The following is a 19,776-nucleotide window of genomic DNA, read 5'->3' as shown; positions in this document are numbered from 1 at the left end:
TGGATCCTGCCTTGTCTATGAGGAAATCCATTTAGTGTTGTTTATGGGTGCTATTAATGGAAATAGTGCTGTCCCTTTTGCATTCATCTGTTCAGATTGTTCCTTTTCACATTTTCCCTCCTGCAGATAGATATATGGCTGTATTAATTAGGGAAGCATGTCTGATACTGTTATTTCTGGCTATGGTGTTTAATTAGAAAAAAAAACAACAAAAAGCTCTGTTCTGTTTAAAGATGTGTAATTACAGAAGTTAACATATGTTATGTCACATCAAAACCAATGTCTGAATTATGAGTGGCTCGGAACGAGCGCTCAGTAAAAGCTGCAGAAGCACTTTATTGGCTTGATTTATGTGACTGCCTTGCCTTTCCTGAGCCCTGCAGTGAGGATCTAAATGTGCTCCTACCCACCTTTGTGATACCAGGCTGTGGGCTGAGAGTAGTCAAGATCTGAGTGGTAAGTGAGTAAATATTTTCTGTCTAGACCTGGAGTCAGTCCCGTGCAGGTGAGCAGTGGGCTGGGAATGGGCACTGGAGGCTTCAGCTGGCAGTTGCTTTGTGTTGCTCTGCTCAAGGATTACTTGTCAGGGAGTTGACCTAGTGCATCTATCCATGGGTTAAACATCTTATCCATGTTCCAGCAGGCTTGTTTCTCCATGGGTAGCGTGAGCAGCAGATTGTTTGCTGGTTGTCCAGCTGTGGAGGCAGGGAGCTGGTGCTTGCAGGGATTTGGAAGATGCCTGGGAAAAGGCAGAGCTCGGTGGGGATGAGCTGGGCTCTGTCCTGGGCCGACAGGTGGCAGCTCACAGTCAGAAAAGAGCATCTCTGGGGGAGCCAGCCCTGCCATGGCTGTGTTTTACAGCAGTGCAGGCAGCACGGCCTTTTCTATTCCAGTGCCTGCTCAGGGCACAGTGAATTTATTGAGGTAAGGATTTATAAGCCTTAAAGATTCCTATATCAGTAGGAGTAGTGTAGAAAGTCTAGATGAATTTGCACAGCAGAGTGTTTCCTCTGCAGTCCTGCTAATGGCATATCGCTGGATCTGCAAGGAATTTTTCATTAAATCAGTTTTTGGAGTTTTAGTAAATCAAAATGTATGAGCAGAGCAAAATCTATTCCATACCAAGTCACTAAAATCCTCAAATAAAGCAAGTAGTGGAAAAAATGCTCCCTTCTCATATGTCTGTAAACACACTGGTGCCTGTGTTGTTCTTTGATGAAGTATTTATGTGATGAAGTACTTGTTTAATTTATCTCCATCCACTGTTGGTACACCTGCTCTCTGATTTCTGATAACATGGGATTGCTTTGTATTTCAAACCAAAAAGAACAGCTTCATTTCTGCTGTTGAAGTTGAAACTTCTTAATCTTTAATTTCTCTCTAAGCACACTGCATGCAAGTTGTTTCCTCAGATGTATGGAATGTGGCTGAAAATTGATAAAGCACCATGTCTTTTTCACACCCTCCTTTCTCCCACCCCTTATTCTTTTCCTCTGAGTGCTTTCATATCTGATGGCTTTTTTCAGCTCACTGTATTTCATGACTCTGACTTGTCTGCTCTGAACAATTCTGCCAGGAGGACTTTGGCAGTGTTGAGGGTTTTTTAATGCACTTGCTGTATTGTCTAACCACAAACCTATTCACACTTTTTGGGAATGATCTGACACCTTTTTTTTAATAATTTGACTTGAATAGATTGGGATGGAATGTTTAGGGCAAAATTTGTGTGTTAAAGACTGAATTTTAGGCTGCCTTGCAAAAATTGTTAAATATATGCTTTTGGGACATAAACCATGTTTAGGTCTGACTAAGCCAGAGGTGTCTTTGTGAGCCTGGGGTAGGTTTTGTAGTTTGTGAGCTACCTTAACTGGGATGGTGATGGGTGGTGTCTTGGAAGGTGTATTTGTTCTGGGGCTTAGCTGTTTGTTTCTCCTGGGTCTTTTACCACAGGAGAGGTGGTTCTGCTGAAGTGTGGGCAGGGTGATAGTTCAGAAACTGGCTTGGAGGGAGCTCGTGTAAATATATGCTTGTCACTTTGATCAGGCTTGTGCTTGCTTTTCTTGGTCTTGCCAATGAGTGGATACAGAAAACTTCTAACAGCAGTACTTGGAGCTTTTAGGATAGAAAGCTCCTTTGGGGTGAGTTATGGTGGGAGTGAAATGAGCAGCTTCATTCTATCTTCTGCTTAATCAGCTTTCCTAAGTTACACTGCTCGGGGTGCTCTGGCAGGTCCACATCCCCCAGTTTGACCAGACCAGCTCAGACATCACCAGTGATGGGAAAAAGCCTCAACGTGGTGATGAGGGCATTGATGTTTACTCATGTGACTTTTGAACTGCAAGGCTGTGCCACCAATTCCTCGAGCTGATCCAAGCACATCCCTTCTCTGAAATGGAATCAGAGAGAAGCATTAATTGCAGCAAACAGTTTGCAAGCAAAATGCTTCTCTGGGAAGTGGCTGTGGAATGATCTCTTCCAAAAGTGGTGTGGAGCATTCCAAGTGTGGGAAGGCCCTTGGGGTCTCTGGGTAGTTGCCTTGGCTGCTCTCTCTGTGAGCTGGACTAAAAAAATATGCACTTCTGTATCTCAGAGTGAGTGTAGGTGTGTACCTGGACTGCTGCATAGATTGGATAAATTCACACTGATACTCGAAGCAAAGCCTGTAGCTTGGGCCGGTGTTTTAGTGATTTTTCACCCCCTGGGAGAGCAGTAAATAGTCTTAGATTGTAAAGATGGGGCTGGAAATTGAGGTCACAGTATAATATGCAAGACTTTTTTTTTTTACCTTGTTTACTTTATGCCGGGCTAAGTATTTCATAGCAAAAGTAAATTTTTTGTGCAGTTTGTGAAATAAATAATGGAGAGATCCTGTTAAAAATGCATTGGCTGGCTTCCTTATTTTAATATTAATAAGGCAGGTTGCTACAATAAAATTAACTCTGCATGGTGTTTGTCACTGTACTGCCAAAGCAATCGAGTCTAATGCCAGTCCTTCCTGAAATAAATCCCCAGGAGAGCAGTATTTGTGCTGTTCTGAAACCTCTAACCAGGGAAGTTGCAGTAGGACTGTAAATTATGGACACTGCAGATTTTAATCTGGGATTCCCAAGTCTGTCTTTGGCCTTGTGGCTTTCTAGCTGCTTATGTGAGGTGTTTTAATGTTCTTTACACGTGGGTTTTCTCTGTTGCCATGACTAATATCCAACTGCTTGGCTACCATGCTAATGGGCAGCTTGGTGATCATATCTGCATGGTGTCCTGGTCCTGAAACCTTCCTGGCTGGGGCAAAACAGTCTGAGCTGTGGAGGTATTGGCTTGGACTGCAGTGTCCTAGGACACAGTGCCTTGGTTTAGGAGCCTGGAGACAAAGGAGCGGAGGAAGAAGAGGGATGCTGGAGTTGACACAAACTCTTTTTTCTTTTTTTTTCTCTTTTTTTTTTTTGTTAAAGATGAATCTGTGCCTTTAAAGTAGAAGCCCTTTACCAGCCCTGCACCTCTGTGATTTATAGCATTTGTTTATCTGAGCCAGAGAACAAAAGGGAACAGACCTGTAATACTGATACAGTTTGGTATGTGACCAGAACAGCATTTCTGTGCTTATAAATAATAGGGACACTCATTGTAATAGAGGCCCTGTCAGCTGGAGATATTTAGGTTAAAACAAGTGTTAGGGGGTTATTTGATCATGGTTGTAGACACACTTCTGTTGAAATCTGCATTTTAGGCAAGATTAAATCTCTTCATTTTACAGTTTGCATTGTTAGTTTAGGATCCAAATTGGAACTGCATTCAAGCTTTGCCTGCCAACTGGATCTTTTGAAGATTTTACTGAACGTGGAAGTCTGTGAAGCAGGGAAGCACATATGCTTAAATACCATCAAGGTCTGTGGGTCCAAATATCTGCCTAAGTGTTTTCTTGCAAACAGTCATGTTTCAAATAGGCTTTTAAAATTTCTGCTTGAAAGAAATGTCTTGAGAGTCTAAGAGCTGGGAGACACTTTGTTTCAGAATGGCAAACATCCATTCTGAATAACCAGGTCTTTGCAGTTCTGTGTTATTTCTACTTCTTATGACATGTTGTGGTAAAAATAAACCAACGATGGGTTGTGTTTATTGTGTGTAATTCCTATAGACTGCATGAAATGGAAAGCTCTACTTTAAATGGTATTACTGGCATCAGAAGTAAAACTAGCCATGTCTTCTTCCCCTTTTAATTTGCAATCTGCAGGAGTGTTAGCTGAAAACGGAGAGATCTGTCTGTACATGTGAATGATCTCTTTGTGCAAGGGGCTGGGGGAGGTGGAATTCCTCGTGTTCCTGGGAAAGAGATACAACAAATGTGCTGCAGGAATTTCATGCAGAAGATGAAGGTGTTGGCTGTTGTTGGGTTTTCATCTGCAGCAGAGGGAAAATGGGACAAGATGAACAAATGGAAACTCTTTGCTTCTCTGTTCTTGCTTCCAAATTACTCTAGAAAAAGGCAAAACAAGCAAGACAGATGATACAACTGTAGCTGAGAGTGCCTCTGTGGAGTCCTGCTCTCTGCCAGCTGCAGGATTTTTTCTTTTCCTCAATCCTACCAGACGGGAAATGCTGGATGGAGAAAAGAAAATAGCTGGGCAAGCCGAGGCCCACGATTTTGCCCCTATAGAAGTTATTGATTTACAAAATGGGGTCTCAGGAAGACACTGCAGGAGCTAAACCTGTTTTTTATATTCTTTGACATATTAGAATGCAGTCAAAATACATTTTTTCCCATCTGGGTAAAGAACATGCTTGCTGTCTCAGGAACACTGTGTCTTCCTGGGTATGGAAAATGAAAGATGGGAGGGGAGACAGCTCACCACATCACAGCTGAGAAGCTGATATGTATTCCACACTTCTCTACTTGTTTAGGCTGTTCCCAGTCCTGCGTTCTAATTTCTCTGTGCTGCTGGAATTGACTTCATTTTAGGGCAATTTCCTTCCTCTTTGGCCTGAATATCTTGTATGTTCAGTACTGAATGACTGGGAAATATTGAAGCTCATTAAAACCAGTTTGGTATCCTTTCCTGCTTTCAGTGTGAAGATGATGTGCCTGAGAGCCAGGAAGGCACAGGTGAAGCAGGACCTGAAGGCAGAGTGGATGTTCGATACCTGCAGTGGTTGCACGGGAGGCTGAGGTTGCAGTGGTGCAGTTTGCATGCTCAGCACCAAGAGCAATGCAAACTTTTGCACAAGGTAAATGATTCTTCTAACTCACTACGACATAGTTGATTATTTAAAAGCCTTGTCAACTAGAGCTAAATGTACAAATTATTCTTGTTTGCTAGTTCTGCATTTTCTGTAGGTAAGAGTGAATCACTCTGAATATAAGCACCTCTGTCTTTCCCCAGTGTGGCAGAACCATGAGAAAATGTACTATGTTCAGTGTTTGTAAGGCTGTAATTGTATAAAAGTCTCTTTTGCAGGTTGGCACATTAGTCACTTCTGCAACCAAAGGCTGCTGCTGTTTTTCTCAGAAAATGCCTGGTAGAAACAAGACAGAGCATTCTGGCTCCCCAGACAAGAAGCAGCAATGCAGAACTATTAAGTTCACTGGAAATGTGGATTCAAAATGTTAAGCATAAATATTGAAAGTGATAGCAAAATAAAATGCAAAATCTCTCTCCAAAGTACTAGGGGACATCTCAGCAGAACCCAAAATTTACCTGCTTTTAAATCAGGAATCAGTAATGGTCCCTACACTGCTAAGGTTCCAGTTCTCTTCCCATTTATGAGTGCTTAAGTGCCTGTCTAATCACAGATATCTAGGAGCATTGTATCTGTTTAGGATGGAACCAGCCTTCAGCCCCAAAGTCTACAGTGGTGGTGACTCCAGAAACAAATAAGAAAATTCTTATCTTAAGTTCTTAAGATAGTCCTAAAAGTTATTATATATTGCTTTCCCTAGGTCCCCCTTTTCCATTTATATCGCTTTAAATAACTTAAATGGAGACAGCTATTACTGTACTTAAAACCTTCAGAGAAAACCTTTTTTTGAGACTAAAAACGGTTTGGGGAAATTTCTTCCCAAAGTACACATCAGAAAGTTGTCAGAACCATCTTCATCTTTGAATGAAGATGCTTTCTTCACAGGTTTTAATCCTGTGTCCGACAGAGCAGTGCTAAAAACTATAATGAGGTTACATTTTGTTCTTTCCATGAGCTGATGGCTAGGGCAGATGTCGGATGGACAGCCCTAGTGCTGTGTGTGCAGCATCCAAAATAACCTTTTGCTTCTCACTGACCGCTGCTGATGTGCTTCCCAGGTCTGGGAACAAAGCGGGCAATTCCCTCCGAGTGCCCGTGCAGTCCTTGGCTTTGTGCACTGTGATCACAGACCCTGGTGGGGCTGGGAGAGGTGAATCTCACATGAAGTGATTGGCATCTCCTCCCCCTGATAAACTACCTCTATTTAAGGTATGCTGGTTTTTCTAGTAGGTGAGGCAAATGCCTCCATAACTCATCATCAGTGCTCTGATTTATGTGAGACTTGACAGTAACAAATCATTAGGCAGCTCCAGTGCCTCAGTCTGCAGTTAATGAGGCCGAGGAAGAATTAAGAGCAGGTCAGACCTGGGGCTCGAGTACAAACAGAGATATTCTCAGCAGTCCAAATGAGGCTCTGAGGTAATGAGAGATGTGCTGATGGGGCAACATGCTAAAACCTTGTTGGCGGGGGAGATGAGAGATGATGACCCTCCTGTGGAAGTGGTACTTTGAAATAAACTTGGACTTTTTTCCCCCCCTTTTTGGCTATCTAAGGCAAAATGTGTGTTAAAGTTAGCACAGTCAGACAACTACAAGAGGCGGGTTAGTTGTGCTGCAGGTCCCTGGACCATGATTTCCAGAATCTGGAGGAATAAGCAGGAGGGAGGTCTGTGTCTCTGTTCATCCAGTTTCCCAAAGCTGTCATTACTGCCTTCTCCAGCTGTCACTGCTGGGTGAAGCTGAAGGCAGCAGTGGTGCTGGTGGTGATTGTCACAGTCAGAGTGCCACCATGGGGGTGCACAAAGGAGGATGGAACTGAGCCCAACTCCTCCACATGTGAACCCACACTGGCATTATGTGTGCAGCTGTGGGAGTTCTGTTCAGAGCTGTAATAAAGTGCAGTGCTCTGATTCATATTTTAGTTTGAATTAAAAGCAGGAGAATAGAATGGTAAACGTGGCTTTGGAAGGACATCATTACAGTGCCACATTAATGTTAGCATTTAGGGTAACACAAAATCTAAGATACTTGCACAATTTAACAGCTGTATAAACAAGAATTGATATTTCCTGACTCTTTCTAGAGAAATTGCTTTTACCACTGCATTAATTTCAAAACTTTTAAACTATTCTATGTGTTAGAAGACTGAACTGACCCAGTATGACCTCTATATGAGCTGCTGCTTTCCTCTAATAAACCACAAACACAGTATGCAAAAGGCTAATGAGTGTTATGTTTTTTAATTATGTTGGCAGATTTACAGAGGGCTTTCTCTACAAAATGATAATTAGGCTTTTACTCTCTCTGTTTAATAACGTAGCAGGTTATGTGTCTCAGCTGTGGAACAATCTTATTTACTGCTCATCAGGAGCTAGAATTTTTGTCAACTGGTGGCGACTCTTCTGCAGATTTCATTCTGTGACTCACACAGGCTCTAAAATGCCATTTTCTCTATTTGGGCCTTTCTGAGAAGAACACAACACAGTTGGAAAAAGTGTTCTTACTCAGAAGATGACTGCTCTTCCTTCCACTCTGTATTTTTTAGTATGACTATTGCTGTGTCCTCTGTCTACTCCGTCCTGCCTGCAGCCACCTGAGGTTGATGGGCTGAAGTTCTGCAGTCCCCAAGAGAGGGAAGCCTCCCTGGAGCTGCAGCTGCTCCTGTGCTGGGAATTGCTTGTTAGGTGGCCTGCCTGGCTGTTCCTCTTTGCTTCTGCTCAGTGACTTCAGCTCCCACAAGGCATGTTGAAGCTCACAGAAGCACACATGTCCTGCTGTAGGAGGAAGACTTCCTGAGGGAAATCTTCACCTCTCTGTTTCTGAGGAGGTTTGCAGCCTGAGGCAATGAGCTGTTGAATAACATTTTAATGGCTTCTCAACATGGACAGGTTGGCTCACTTTGAAAGTATAATGTAGTAATACCATTCTAATTCCCTGGAAATTCTCAGTGGTACATATTTACCTGGTGTGCCTTCAAATACATGGGAACGTGGAGAATAAATTACTGTGTTCAGGCACGTCTCTTGGTTCCTTCTGTTCTCTTTCTTCTTTCTGTCAAATGCCAGAAGAATCTGTCTGCCTGAGTTTTGATCCCTCTTGAATTCATAGGAGAGAGTAGTTGTTTTTATTTAGTCTTTGAGTTACCATTTTCCCTTAGAAAATGTGAATAAGAAGCCTTGCACGGTTTCAGCAAAACAAGAAGGAACCTGTATAGTTTAAAACTTTCATTTTTGAGGGGCTCGGTTAAATGCACTCTGCCACAATTGGCATATTATAAAAAAACAGGTGAGTTTCTACAAAACTGATGGATATCCTAGGGGTGTTTTCCATCCTGAAGTAGTGGAGGGTTAGATCAGGCTCAGAGATTTTTTTTTAAGGAGGTGGATATCTGATTGTGAGCTGTGGATATGGGTTAGTAAGAATAAAATAATGTTAGAATGGAATGGAATTCTCAATGATAGAAGAAGAGTTTAACATAACTGGAATTATCAGATCATGGCAAAGCAACAAAAATGGTTTCAATCTGCTTGGAAACTAAGAGCAAGAATTGTATTGTCAGTAAGAATGCAGAGCAGCACTGGGAATTACTATCTACAAATGGAGTGGTTTCTTGTGCCCCTCTAAGGTATTAAAATATAAAATAATTTATCTGTTAACAATATAAAATAATATGTAGTGCAGTAGATTGAATGGGTTGTATCTGTGTATCTGAGGTAGAAAGAGTAAAGGACAAGGACAAAGTCTTGATCTCTGAATAATAGAGGGCAGGGACTGGTGCTGGGTAATTACCTCATTGTCAGTAATTTATGAGTGAGCTAAACTGCAATTGTTAGATGCATCTGTATCTTGACATGAAAAATCTACCACATTGCTCTGGGAATTGCTACCTTGTTTATTTATATATTTTTTGTCTATTTGGTTTGAAAATCTTTGCTTTTTTCCCCTAAGGTGAATTTGCCATTAGATCTCAGAAGCACATTCTTTAATGCAATAGAATTAGAATTTTTTTCTCTCATGCAAATGTGTGTGAACCATGAGCAAGCCCCCTTTTCATCTTCTCTAGGTGAATTAGGCACCCTGCAGGGAGAGCAGCTTGGGTGAGCTCAAGGGCATTCAGGAGTTGGTGCTGGAAACTCCCCAGAGTGGTGCTGAGTGTGGGGGCTGTGCCTGTGCTCTCTTGCAGAGGTTAGTGTGAGGTTAAATCAGGGCTGCCTCCACCTCGGGGGATTCCAGTGCCAAGGAGCAGCAGCTGGGCATGTTCTGCCTCTCACCCTCTCACCTCTGCAGCTTTGTTTATCTTCTGTTAGCCATCAGTAAGAGAGCAAAAATATAAATACTGGATTATTTCGGTCTCCATCCAGTGTGGTCTCAGGGGAGCACCTTATTCCTCTGTTGTTACAGCTTTACTGTGTTTGCTTTGGGCTTTACCCAGGGGTGCTGCTGCCACCTGCCTTGGAGAAGGGGCTGAAATTCCCTACTGGGGCTGGGGCCCAAAGGTTTGGCAGCCAGAGTTACACAAGAATGCAGCAGGGAGAGAGGAGTGGCAGTGGAAAGGAAGAACATTGTGTGGGGAGGTGCTCTTTTATTTTTAAACTCGCATAGCTCTGCACATGTGACAGATGGTTGTCACCAGCAGTGAGTTTTGGGAAAGGAATGCTAAAATATTCTGAAGTTTCATGGAAGGGTTGATAATTACCCAGTGCCTGTCAACTTTAATAGTTGTCAATACCCAAGTGTGTGATAAAGTTCGTATTAGAATAAAGGAAGAAAAGCAGGAAACATTCTCTGTCTTCTGGCAGAAATATTAATGAAATATGAGTGATTGTCTGACAAATGTGCACTGCTATCTTGTTTGGCAGCTGCAGTTATTACAGTTACAAAGGGATCAGCTCTGAATAGGAGGAATTGCTTTTTATTGTTCCCTTGACTAACTTGGGAAGCTTCTTCATCAAGTAATTGATGATACTATCACCAGTGCAGCTGGGACAAGGTCTTGGTAAGCAAAAGCCAACAGTATAGAGCAGCAAAAGAGAACCTTACTGTAACTAGGTAGCATTTTCTACTTAAAGAAATAAAAATTATTCTGAGAGTATACTTTAGCTCAGTTAAGACTGCTGCTCTCTGTGGAAATGGTTTCTCCTTTCATGCCATGCACCCAGCCGTGTGTGCTGTAAGGAAAAAGACTTCAAGACAGGATGAAGAGAGAAACCTTCAGTTTTCCTGTGGCAACAGTGGTTGCAATTCCTGCATGTGGTTCTGGCAGTGCTACCAGATGGGCCATTTTGAGAGGTGGTTGTGGTGCCTGCTTCTCCTTTCCATTCTGGCTGTTGTGTTGGTGGTGGCACGCACACTTGCCCATGTCCATGGGAAAGGCTTTGTGAGCACTGGTCACATCACCCTGCCAACCCACACAGCTGTTGGGTGGTAGTTAATGACCTTAATGATCTGCTCCTTGCACTGACAACTGTCTTTTAAATCAATCTGTTCCAGATCCATTTATTCACCAGGGGCTCCCACATGGACCAGAACCTCGGACATTTCTCTGTCACAGAAGCAGATCTCATTAGACATCCAGAGAACTACAAGCAGGTAATGCTTCTCCCGTAATTCTTGGATGCTCAGTATGCTTTACACAAACATTGTAAAGACTGCATTCCTTTTAGCATTTTTTGAACTTAGTTTCCAGCAGAAATAAGGGCTAATATATTGAATTTTCAGTTTCTTCACTTATTTGTATTCACCAAAGTTGGTTTGATAGAACATAAGCCCAAAGGTATCAGGGTAAGTTTTATAAAACCTGATAGACAAGAAGTGGGAAGAGACCTGACTGAAAGTGCCAAGGGAGAAAAAGCTTGTAGAGTAAAACACTCCAGATAAGTTGGCTGACTTGCTGTATCCTGCAGTAACCACATCTGGGCCAGTCAGACACAGTGTCTGCCTGTGGCCCTGCCTGAGCAAGACAGAACCTCTTAGGAAAACACCATTTTCCCCATGTACTGTTTTACCCTGAAGGATAAATTCCTACTGCTCTCAATTACTCAATTATCATAGGTGTTTCAGTTCATTATCTGAAGTAGTTTAATTCACCTCTTTTAATGCAGTATAATACATTTGTTTTAAAAAATCACTTTCTAAAAGTTCATTCAGTATGAAACTGAAACAAGATGGAAATTTCAAGCTCATCCCTAACAAAATCAATATTTGGCAAATTTCTGCAGTCTGTCCACACCTGTTTGCTCAAAGAGGATATTCTTTCTGCTGTTTGCTTAAGAATGAAAGTGGGCATTGTAAATATTCTGCACAAAGAAATTCAGGAAAGTAGATTTGAAGGTGGGAGGATAGTTTTATGTTCAAAGCCCCTAAAGTAAAGTGCACGTTAATCTTTCATTGCTGACTATTTCTTGGATGAACAGTTCATATCCAGCCTCTTGGTAAGATTCATCTGTTTAGAGCATTTTCCTGAAAAACTACTGTTTTTCTGGAGCAAATATCCTTAAGTCAGCTTGAGATTTCTTTTTCTCTTGTGCTTCACAGTGCCCCTCCTGTGGCTGGCTCAGCACACACAGCAGCACTGTCTTGCTCTGAAGTCTTCCAGATCTTAGCAAATACCTGTAAAGGTCTGGCAGGCTGGTATTAGAAACTTCCAGCTCTGCAGAGGGACTTTGCAATGACCTTTTTCCCTAAAGCCTTACCCTGAGTGTGTCACTGATCAGTTGCAATAAAGCTTAATGGTACTCTTGGTATTTGGTTTTGACTGCTTTGGTAATGAATCAGTCCAGGAGTTTTTCCTTGCATTCTGCTCCCTTTCCTGGATGCCTGCTCCAGGTGTTCTGTTCAGGGGAGGCTCAGGATAAAATGGAAGGAGTTTTTCTGTGTTGTAAGCGTTGTGGTTAGGTAGAGTGCTGTAGTCAAGAAGGTTTAGTGGGCAGCTGTGTTGTTTAATTAAAATGAACAAAGTCTTCATTCCACCTTTCCCAGGCTTAAACAACAAATACGTGAAACAGAACCAGGGCGATGACTGAGAGGCAGGGTGACAGAAGATGTTTTCTTTAAATAAACTACAAGTGGCCACAGTCTGTCTCCAGTTTCTGGGCTCTGACAGGTGCAATCCCAAACAGCTTCAGCTCCAGTGCACGTGTGTTGGAAATTCCTTTCTTATGTCGCTTATTGCTTGGGCTGATCCAAAATTGGAATTATTTGTCAGTATAATCAGCTGTGAAATTCTTAACCTCTTAAAGCTCTCAAACCTATTCAAGAAAGGTGTTCTAAACTGCTCCTTTGAGCCTGATTTTAAAATAAACAGGAGAAATTGCAGGAAGTCATCACAACACTTGAGTGTAGATGCTTTTGAGAGCCTTATAATTGTTATGGTCACCATTTGAACATTTTTTGTAGATTTTGTCTCCCCTTCCCATTGTTTCCCAAAAGCAGCTTCTGGAAGTCATGTGCTCAGTATGTATGAAGAGCCTGGTACAGCAAGGTGGTATGGGCTTGAAAAGGCATTGTTGTTTTGAGTGTCACTTTTCCAGATGGATCTAATACTCCATATGCAAAGTGATGCTGCTTTTGTTGGAAAATGTACTAAAAAGCCTCTAATTTTCAAATATCTTGCTAAGATTAAGTAAATTATGAGTGTTTGAATGGCTTGGTTTTCAAATATTGGTGCAGATGGCAGCACTCTGCCAAATGTTTTCTCCAAAAACTGTGAAATTGTTTTTTTTTCCTTTTCAAGTAAATGAGACCTTTCTCTTAATGTTGCCTCAAGTAAGAACCTGCTGCATGGACGAACAAAAAAGAGTCAGGATGCTTTACTGTAATACACCTCTCTTGGTGGAGGGGGTTATGAATTCCTTCTCATCCTGGGCATCCTTCAAAGCCCAGCAGTGCAAAGTGGATTGCAGCATCAGAAATTTCCTATCACAGGAGGACTTGGGCTCTTCTTTTTTAAGCCTCGAGTTCATTTTAATCAAAAATACCCTGCGAGAGAAGTTGCTCTGTTTGCATCAAAACAAGAGATGTTTAGTCTGACAGAAAAAGTGTGATAGGATACAGATAGCTGTGAAGTCAAGCTTCACTTTATGAAATGTAAAAGTCACGCTGCTCCTTTTCTATAGAAGATGCATATTAACTTACTTAAAATGTTCTTTCCTTGGATTTTTGACTGTAAAACACTTTTAGTGCTTTTATGTACGGGGATTTTACTGGACATTATTATTCCTCTATCATCATAAATGTCTTTGTCAGATTCATAGGGCTGGAAGTTTTGCAAACCGAATGGTTTTAATTATGTTTTTCTCCAGTGAGGCATGATCAAACTCCAGCTTCTCCTGTGGTTTGGCTGTGGTTATGTGCATGTGTGTGGCTGTGAGCTGCAGGTCACTGCACTGTTTGGTTCCTGTGCTGCCTGGGGCTGTCACAGGAGGGGAGGTGCTGTTATTTCAGCTGGAGCTCAGTTTCCAGTGGAAGCTCAGAAGCTCCTTGGTCAGTGGGGATGGTTTTGGAGCTGTTGGCCTGAGCTTGTGCTGGAGCACACAAATTGGGGAGCTTGGGGGGGGTCATTGCATCTTCTTGTGAAAATCTCCTGCACTTATCACTTAGTCCAGAGCACCCTGAGTCTCTTGTGCTCTGATGCATTTTCCAGGCTGATGGGTACTGCTTGTGTTCAAATGGCTCCCCCCAGCTGGGGTGAGCAGGGGGCTGCTGCTGTTTGCCAGCCTGAAATATCTCCAGGGCAGGAATGGAGTTCTGGTCTCCGGCACTGCTGCTGATATGGCTGGGAAGCACACTTGGGAGAGCACACAGGTGATGTAACCACATCTGCCCCAAACTTTCCAGGGCACTAATCCTTCCCAAGGATGTGGTCTCATTCCTCTTTCTTGTCTATCAAGTCCACCTGTCTTAACTCTGCACAGCAGTGTTGCCAGTTCTGAAGTTTACCTTGGGCTCAGAAAAGCGTGTGTTGCACTTGAGTCATTAAATTAACTTTCTCACCCTACTGTTACTGTATAGAGATAGATCAATGAACTTTAAATCAAAGCACCTTAGTCCTTCAGTTTCCTCTGTCTCTTCATATACTGCTTTGCATGTGGAATTCAATCTTAGGAGAGATTAGAAGTTGAAACTCAGGTCATTGGTGCAATGTTGGCAGTGCTGGAGTGATCACTGAAATTGTAATGAGTAAAGATGACATCTTTAAATGCCAGTAAATCAATTTACTGATTGTGACAGCAAATAAATAATGCAGATGTCTGCCAGATGGACATGCAGTGAAATTTATAGAACTTGGATGTGAATAGCTAATAATTTTGCTTCAGAATTTTATGAAGAATGTTTATGTTTGTTGATCATTAACATGTTTTAAAGGTGATTTATTTGGCATAAGAAGCTAAGGTTCTTGGTAGCAAGTAAATGGGAGCAAACAAATAGTCTGTCTGACTTTGCATACATAATGTATGGTCAATTCCATGCCCATAAAAGATTCAAGTGAGCTTTAACTCTCCAAGCAGCAGGGATTGGGTGGGATGGGGTAGGATGTGCAGGCACAGCACTGATCTGCTTTCTGGGCTGTTGATTTATCAGGAAAGGACACCAGTGTGAAGTATCTGAATTGCTTCCTTCAGTCAGGTGGGATCCATAATTTCTTATGGGTCATTTGAGGGATAACTGATCAAGATGTAAGGTAGGTTGTCAGTGAAGCCTAAATCTTGTTGCAGTTTCCATTTAAAACATCTGTCCCAGATGGCTGTTACAGATGGGTGACACAACAGGTTTATTCTCTGTGAGTAATAGGCCATGGTTTGAATTCATGCAAAGCACTACAGAGCTGCTGTTCTTGCCAGAACAAGTGCATTCACATTGGAAGCATGAGGAGCTGATCGTCTTGGAATTCTCAGAAATGTTGAATGTGCATTTAACAGTTACTTTTTCATGAAAAAGTTGAGTCTTCAGTTGTTGTCATGGACTCTGCACTTGCACGAAGTGCCCCTTATCTGCTGCAGTTTTTCTCTGCCAAGACAAAGCAGTGATTTCAGTGCATGCAAGGGACAGCACCACCTCCTGGAAGGCCTGTGGGGGCAGAGCTGCCAAATCAGCTGTCTGCTAACACAAGGTATTTGTCTGGCTGCTGAATAATCACTGTGCTACTGCATTATCTCCAGAAATGGACCCCAGGTTGTTCATCCCCTTGGATGAAAATGGAATAACTGTGGCAGGACGGTTCCAGCTGCTGTGTCCCAGGCTATATTTGGTGTTCTTGTGTTGGCTGCTTGGGACTTCCTGGAATGTTCCTGGTGGTGACAGGCACTGCAGGCAGGTGCCAAATGAAAATAAACAGTTCAGCCCCTCTGATAAGCTTGACACCGTGTCACGTTATTGATTTGACACAGACCTGTGCTAGTATTTCTGTAATCAGCCCTGTTGTGGTCTTGTATGGTGAGGTGAAGGATATGTAACCTTATTTGAATTTCAAAGAGCCTGTTAGGGAGCCATCTGATATTTTAGAATGTCCTTCCATCTGTTGTACAAGAAGCAGTTCAAGCAACACATTTCTCAGGGTGTAGATACCAATGGGAAAAAATGGCATTCGTTCTATAGACTGTGATGCTGCTGGGCAGAAGATTTAAGTCAGGAAATGAAGGCTTGTACTGCATGTAAATTCCAGAAAAAAGGTTTGGTGTTTAGTGAAAAAATGTCCTTGAGCTCCAAGGGCAAGCTGCCTCCACTGGTATAAATTGTCATAGATTCATGATCTTCTGTGGTGCTCTGGCAACTAATTCTGTTTGGTCTGGCCCTCAGCTGTTTGTGTGTTTATTGTTTCATTCCCTTGGTAAAAGCCATAGTTCTGTCCTTTCTGTCCTTGAATGGGATCAGTATTTTGTGTTGTAGCTCCTGGTCTAATTAAGGGCAGCTTTGCCTATTTGAAAAGTAAAATCATGTTTTACTTTCCTGGAAGAAAAAAAAAAATAACCTGAAATTTCTCAATTGGCTCCTGCATAAAAAATAAGATAGCATAAGAGTAGCTGCACTGGGGCTTGTGAGTGTTTGTGAAAACCTGGGGTTTTCCTGTTTTGGTTTTCTTTTTGGGCCTGTTCTGTCCAAAATCCCTCCTTGGCCAGTCCTGATGTCTCAGAAATCTTCATGGAGTTTCATTTCACTAGGAGTTGTGCCAGGCTCTGGGTGAGCTTTTCTCACAAAGAACCAGTTTTGGAGGTGGGCAGAGACTGTGTTGCTGCAAATGAGATTCTAAGGGTGGAGAACAGTTTCCCCCAAAGGAGCACAAAGATCTGTGACAGTTCTTGGAGCAGTAGCTCAGAAGAGACAGCCAAGCCCTGGAGAGTCTAAACACAATGAGATTTTAGACTTACTCTATACACTGCTGCAATTAACTTAGTTTGAATCAGTAGTGACTTCTGATCTGTTTCCAGGGCTTCAGATGGACCTGAACCCTTGGATTTTGGCATTGTTAAATTTTCAGAACAACAACTAAACTGCTAGGTTCTGTAGCAAGAATGTTTTTAAAATTTTCTTTCACAGCTTTTTAAAGCTACAGGTTTTGCTAGTCCAATGCATCAAAATTTTTACCTGTTTCTAGGCAAGTTTGTTTTTCCTTGATGATTAGTGATGGCTGCATGTTAAACAAGTTCTTCAATGATTAAATGAAATTAAGTTTTAGAGCTGCTGACCTTTAATAAATTTCAAGGTTCACCAAACAATTGTATCTTAGGCCCATGGACACACATGTTTTGAAAAGGTCAATTATGACAAGTTTTTTGAATTTGCATAATTATGCTCACCAGGACACTTGGAATAAAAATAGCAAATGCTTTCTCCTTTTAAAGTATTTTCCTCTCTTCCTATCTTTACCTTGCTTTTACTAAGCCATTCCAACATCATTCATTGAAGGACACAGGGAATGTGGACTGTGTTGGGAGCTGGAGCAGGACTCACGGTAGGGATAGGATGCAGAGTGAAGAACCTTTTTGCTCTGGCCCTTGTCCAGTGAAGTCAGGAGCTGGGAGAGACACATTCCTGGACAGGAAGCCTTGAATGAGGCATTTTGGAAGCAGGGTGGCTCTGATGTGAAAGAACTCAGATGATAGGGGTGAAGAGAAACCAAGTGAGGCATAAGGGGCTGAATATAAACAGGAAGACCAAGATTGGAGAGGAGAATTAGGACAGGGAAATTACCCTTGCTGCTGCTCTATGAATGGGGAGGATCTGTCTAAAGACTTGGCTCAGAGTCTTGCTCCTTGTGGGAGTCTGAGAAGTCACCCTCTTGCAGGAAATGTCATCCCCCTCCTGTGATGCTCTGAGTGTTCTGCCTCCTCCTGATGCTGAGGAGGAGTCTTCAAAAGTGTCTTTCTAAAAACATCAAAGCTATCAGTGATCTGAAGGGGAGCACAGTTTTGGAGTGTAAGGTATGTTTATTTGGAGCCATGGTGTATGCAGAGGGCAGGACAAATGCCTTGTTTGTGCTCACAGCTGAGCTGAAGAAAGGAAAGGGGTTGAAGAAGGTGGAGAAGGGTGGGAGAACCTTTGGGAGAGGAGGGAAGCCTCAGCAGCTGAGGCAGTTCTCCTTTGTCCTGGAGTGCTGCCAGACTCCTGTGCCTTTGGATTCTCACGTTAACTAAACTTTCCATGGTTTTGGGACCCAGGACATTCCTCTGGCTGCCCTGGAGGACTCGAGACCCTGGCAGGGGGCTCACAGACCTTGGCACGGAGTCACAGACGCCTGTGCCTTTGATTTTAGCCCATGGAAACAATTACCAACCTTGTGTGAGGAGTTACAAGCCACAAGGGTTTGAGTAGAATGATAGTGAATTTGTCACAGGGTGAAAAAATAGAATTTTGGGGATTTAGAATGGGGGTTCAAGAGGCAAAATGGAGGAATATGGGTGTGTCCTGTTCTTCTTCTTCTTCTCGTCCTCCATCTTCTGCTGTGATGGTGACACTTCTGGATTGGTTTAGAGTAGAGACAGACTGTCTAACATAGGTGATAGGTACTGGAAAATTATTGTAAATAATGTACACGTAGTTCTTAGTATAAAAAGCCAACACCACCCCAAGGGCAGGGACTGTGCCACAACCCGACCTGCTGGACAGATCTGAGCAGGTCAGAGAGAGAATGGAACAGATCAGAGAAAATAAACAACCTTGAAAAGCAGAGCTGAGGAATCTCAACTTCTTCTTCAGTCACGGGGCTGGGAAAAAAGAGACTTTTCAATACCTCAGGTGCCATTCCAACCACAGAAACCCGAGACCACGGAGGGCTGTGCCCAGGGTTGCAAATTGTTGAGCTGTGCTGGGTAGATGTATCCATGAAGTGCTTTATAGTAACTTCTAAATTTCCTGAAAATCATGTCTTGGAAGTCTCAGTTAAGGCATCCAAAAGCAATGGAAGCATTTTACTTACATCTCCTTGTTTTCATTTCCCATTTGCGGCCCAGCAGCGATGCTATTATCTTGTCTCACATGGGTCATTAGGGAAGATAACTTGTTTATCTTCAAGATAAAAATTCTGCCTTTAGAATGGGATTTGAATGATGTGTGACAAATAAGGCTATGGTTTCCCTCTGAAGAACAAACAGAATAATATGCCATTTGAAAGGAAAAGGAATAGCATGTGGAGTGAGCACCAGCCAATCTGCGCCTTTGGTGAGACAGATTATGAAGGGAAACATTTTGGTTGCATAATGCTAGACCTTATTCACATGGGAGGGTCAAATTAGTGTTGTTCAGGCAGCTTGAATTCTGGCACTTTTTAACTTTGAATGCTAGAGTTTCCAACTTTAGCATTGATCCTGCTGGGCTGTGCATTAGAGGTGTAAAACACGCTTCCTGCCATGTGCTCTGAGCAGCACTGCCAGCGAAAGGCAATGCTTTTTTCCCCCCTGTTAAATGACTTAATGTTTTGTGTTGCTCTTCCAACAACAGTTACTTTAGACATTTTACATGCATGGCAGTCAGGCTGGTGAGAAATAACATGGGAGCTGGCATTAATATTGCAGGGGAGAGCAGATCTGATGATGTATTGCATTATATATGGGACTCCAGCACCTAAATGCAGGAGGCCTGGAGGCTCACACAGGAAAGCTTGAGGGAGCTGAATGATCCAGAGTGCTGGAATTGTGATGGTGGTTGTTCAGAGGAGGTTGAAAGGATGGGTTTAATATGAAGTATACCCTTGATGCTGCTCTGTGATGAGCAGGGTCAGGTGTGTAGGCAGCCCTTTTCTGAGCTGACCTTCTGCCCCTGCCAGAGACTCCTGGACTGCTGCTTTCCCCTTGGTGCCCTGCCATCACCCAGATGGATGGTGGAGCAAGAATGGGCTTTACACCTCCCTGGGTTCTGGTGCCTGAAAGGTTTATTCTCTCTCTCTAGCTGTCTCTGGTGTTTTGGTGGTGTCATGTCAGGAGCAGAGTGGCTGCTGTGGTGCTGTGCACCAGAATTGCTGTGCTGCAGTGTTGTTGTGAGGGTTCCCAGGAGGAGGTGAGAGATGAGAATTGACTCCCAAGTTCTCGGAAGGCTGATATTATATATTATATT

General features: G+C 42.7%; 1 protein-coding gene across 1 annotated transcript in view; it reads left to right on the top strand.

Moving 5' to 3' along the window:
* Positions 1-19,776, top strand: part of TEDC1 (tubulin epsilon and delta complex 1) — a 71,785-nt gene that overhangs the window by 16,148 nt on the left and 35,861 nt on the right. Inside the window, exons 4-5 of the mRNA XM_005426703.2 lie at positions 5,062-5,220; positions 10,723-10,821. Of these exons, the coding sequence (XP_005426760.1) occupies positions 5,062-5,220; positions 10,723-10,821 (258 nt within the window). The remainder of the gene's footprint in view (positions 1-5,061; positions 5,221-10,722; positions 10,822-19,776) is intronic.

The sequence above is a fragment of the Geospiza fortis genome, unplaced genomic scaffold (assembly GCF_000277835.1).
Source record: "Geospiza fortis unplaced genomic scaffold, GeoFor_1.0 scaffold5, whole genome shotgun sequence".
NCBI classification, from domain to species: Eukaryota; Metazoa; Chordata; class Aves; order Passeriformes; family Thraupidae; genus Geospiza; species Geospiza fortis.
The sequence above is the reverse complement of the archived record's forward strand: the minus strand, read 5'-3'. Positions and strand labels throughout refer to the sequence as shown.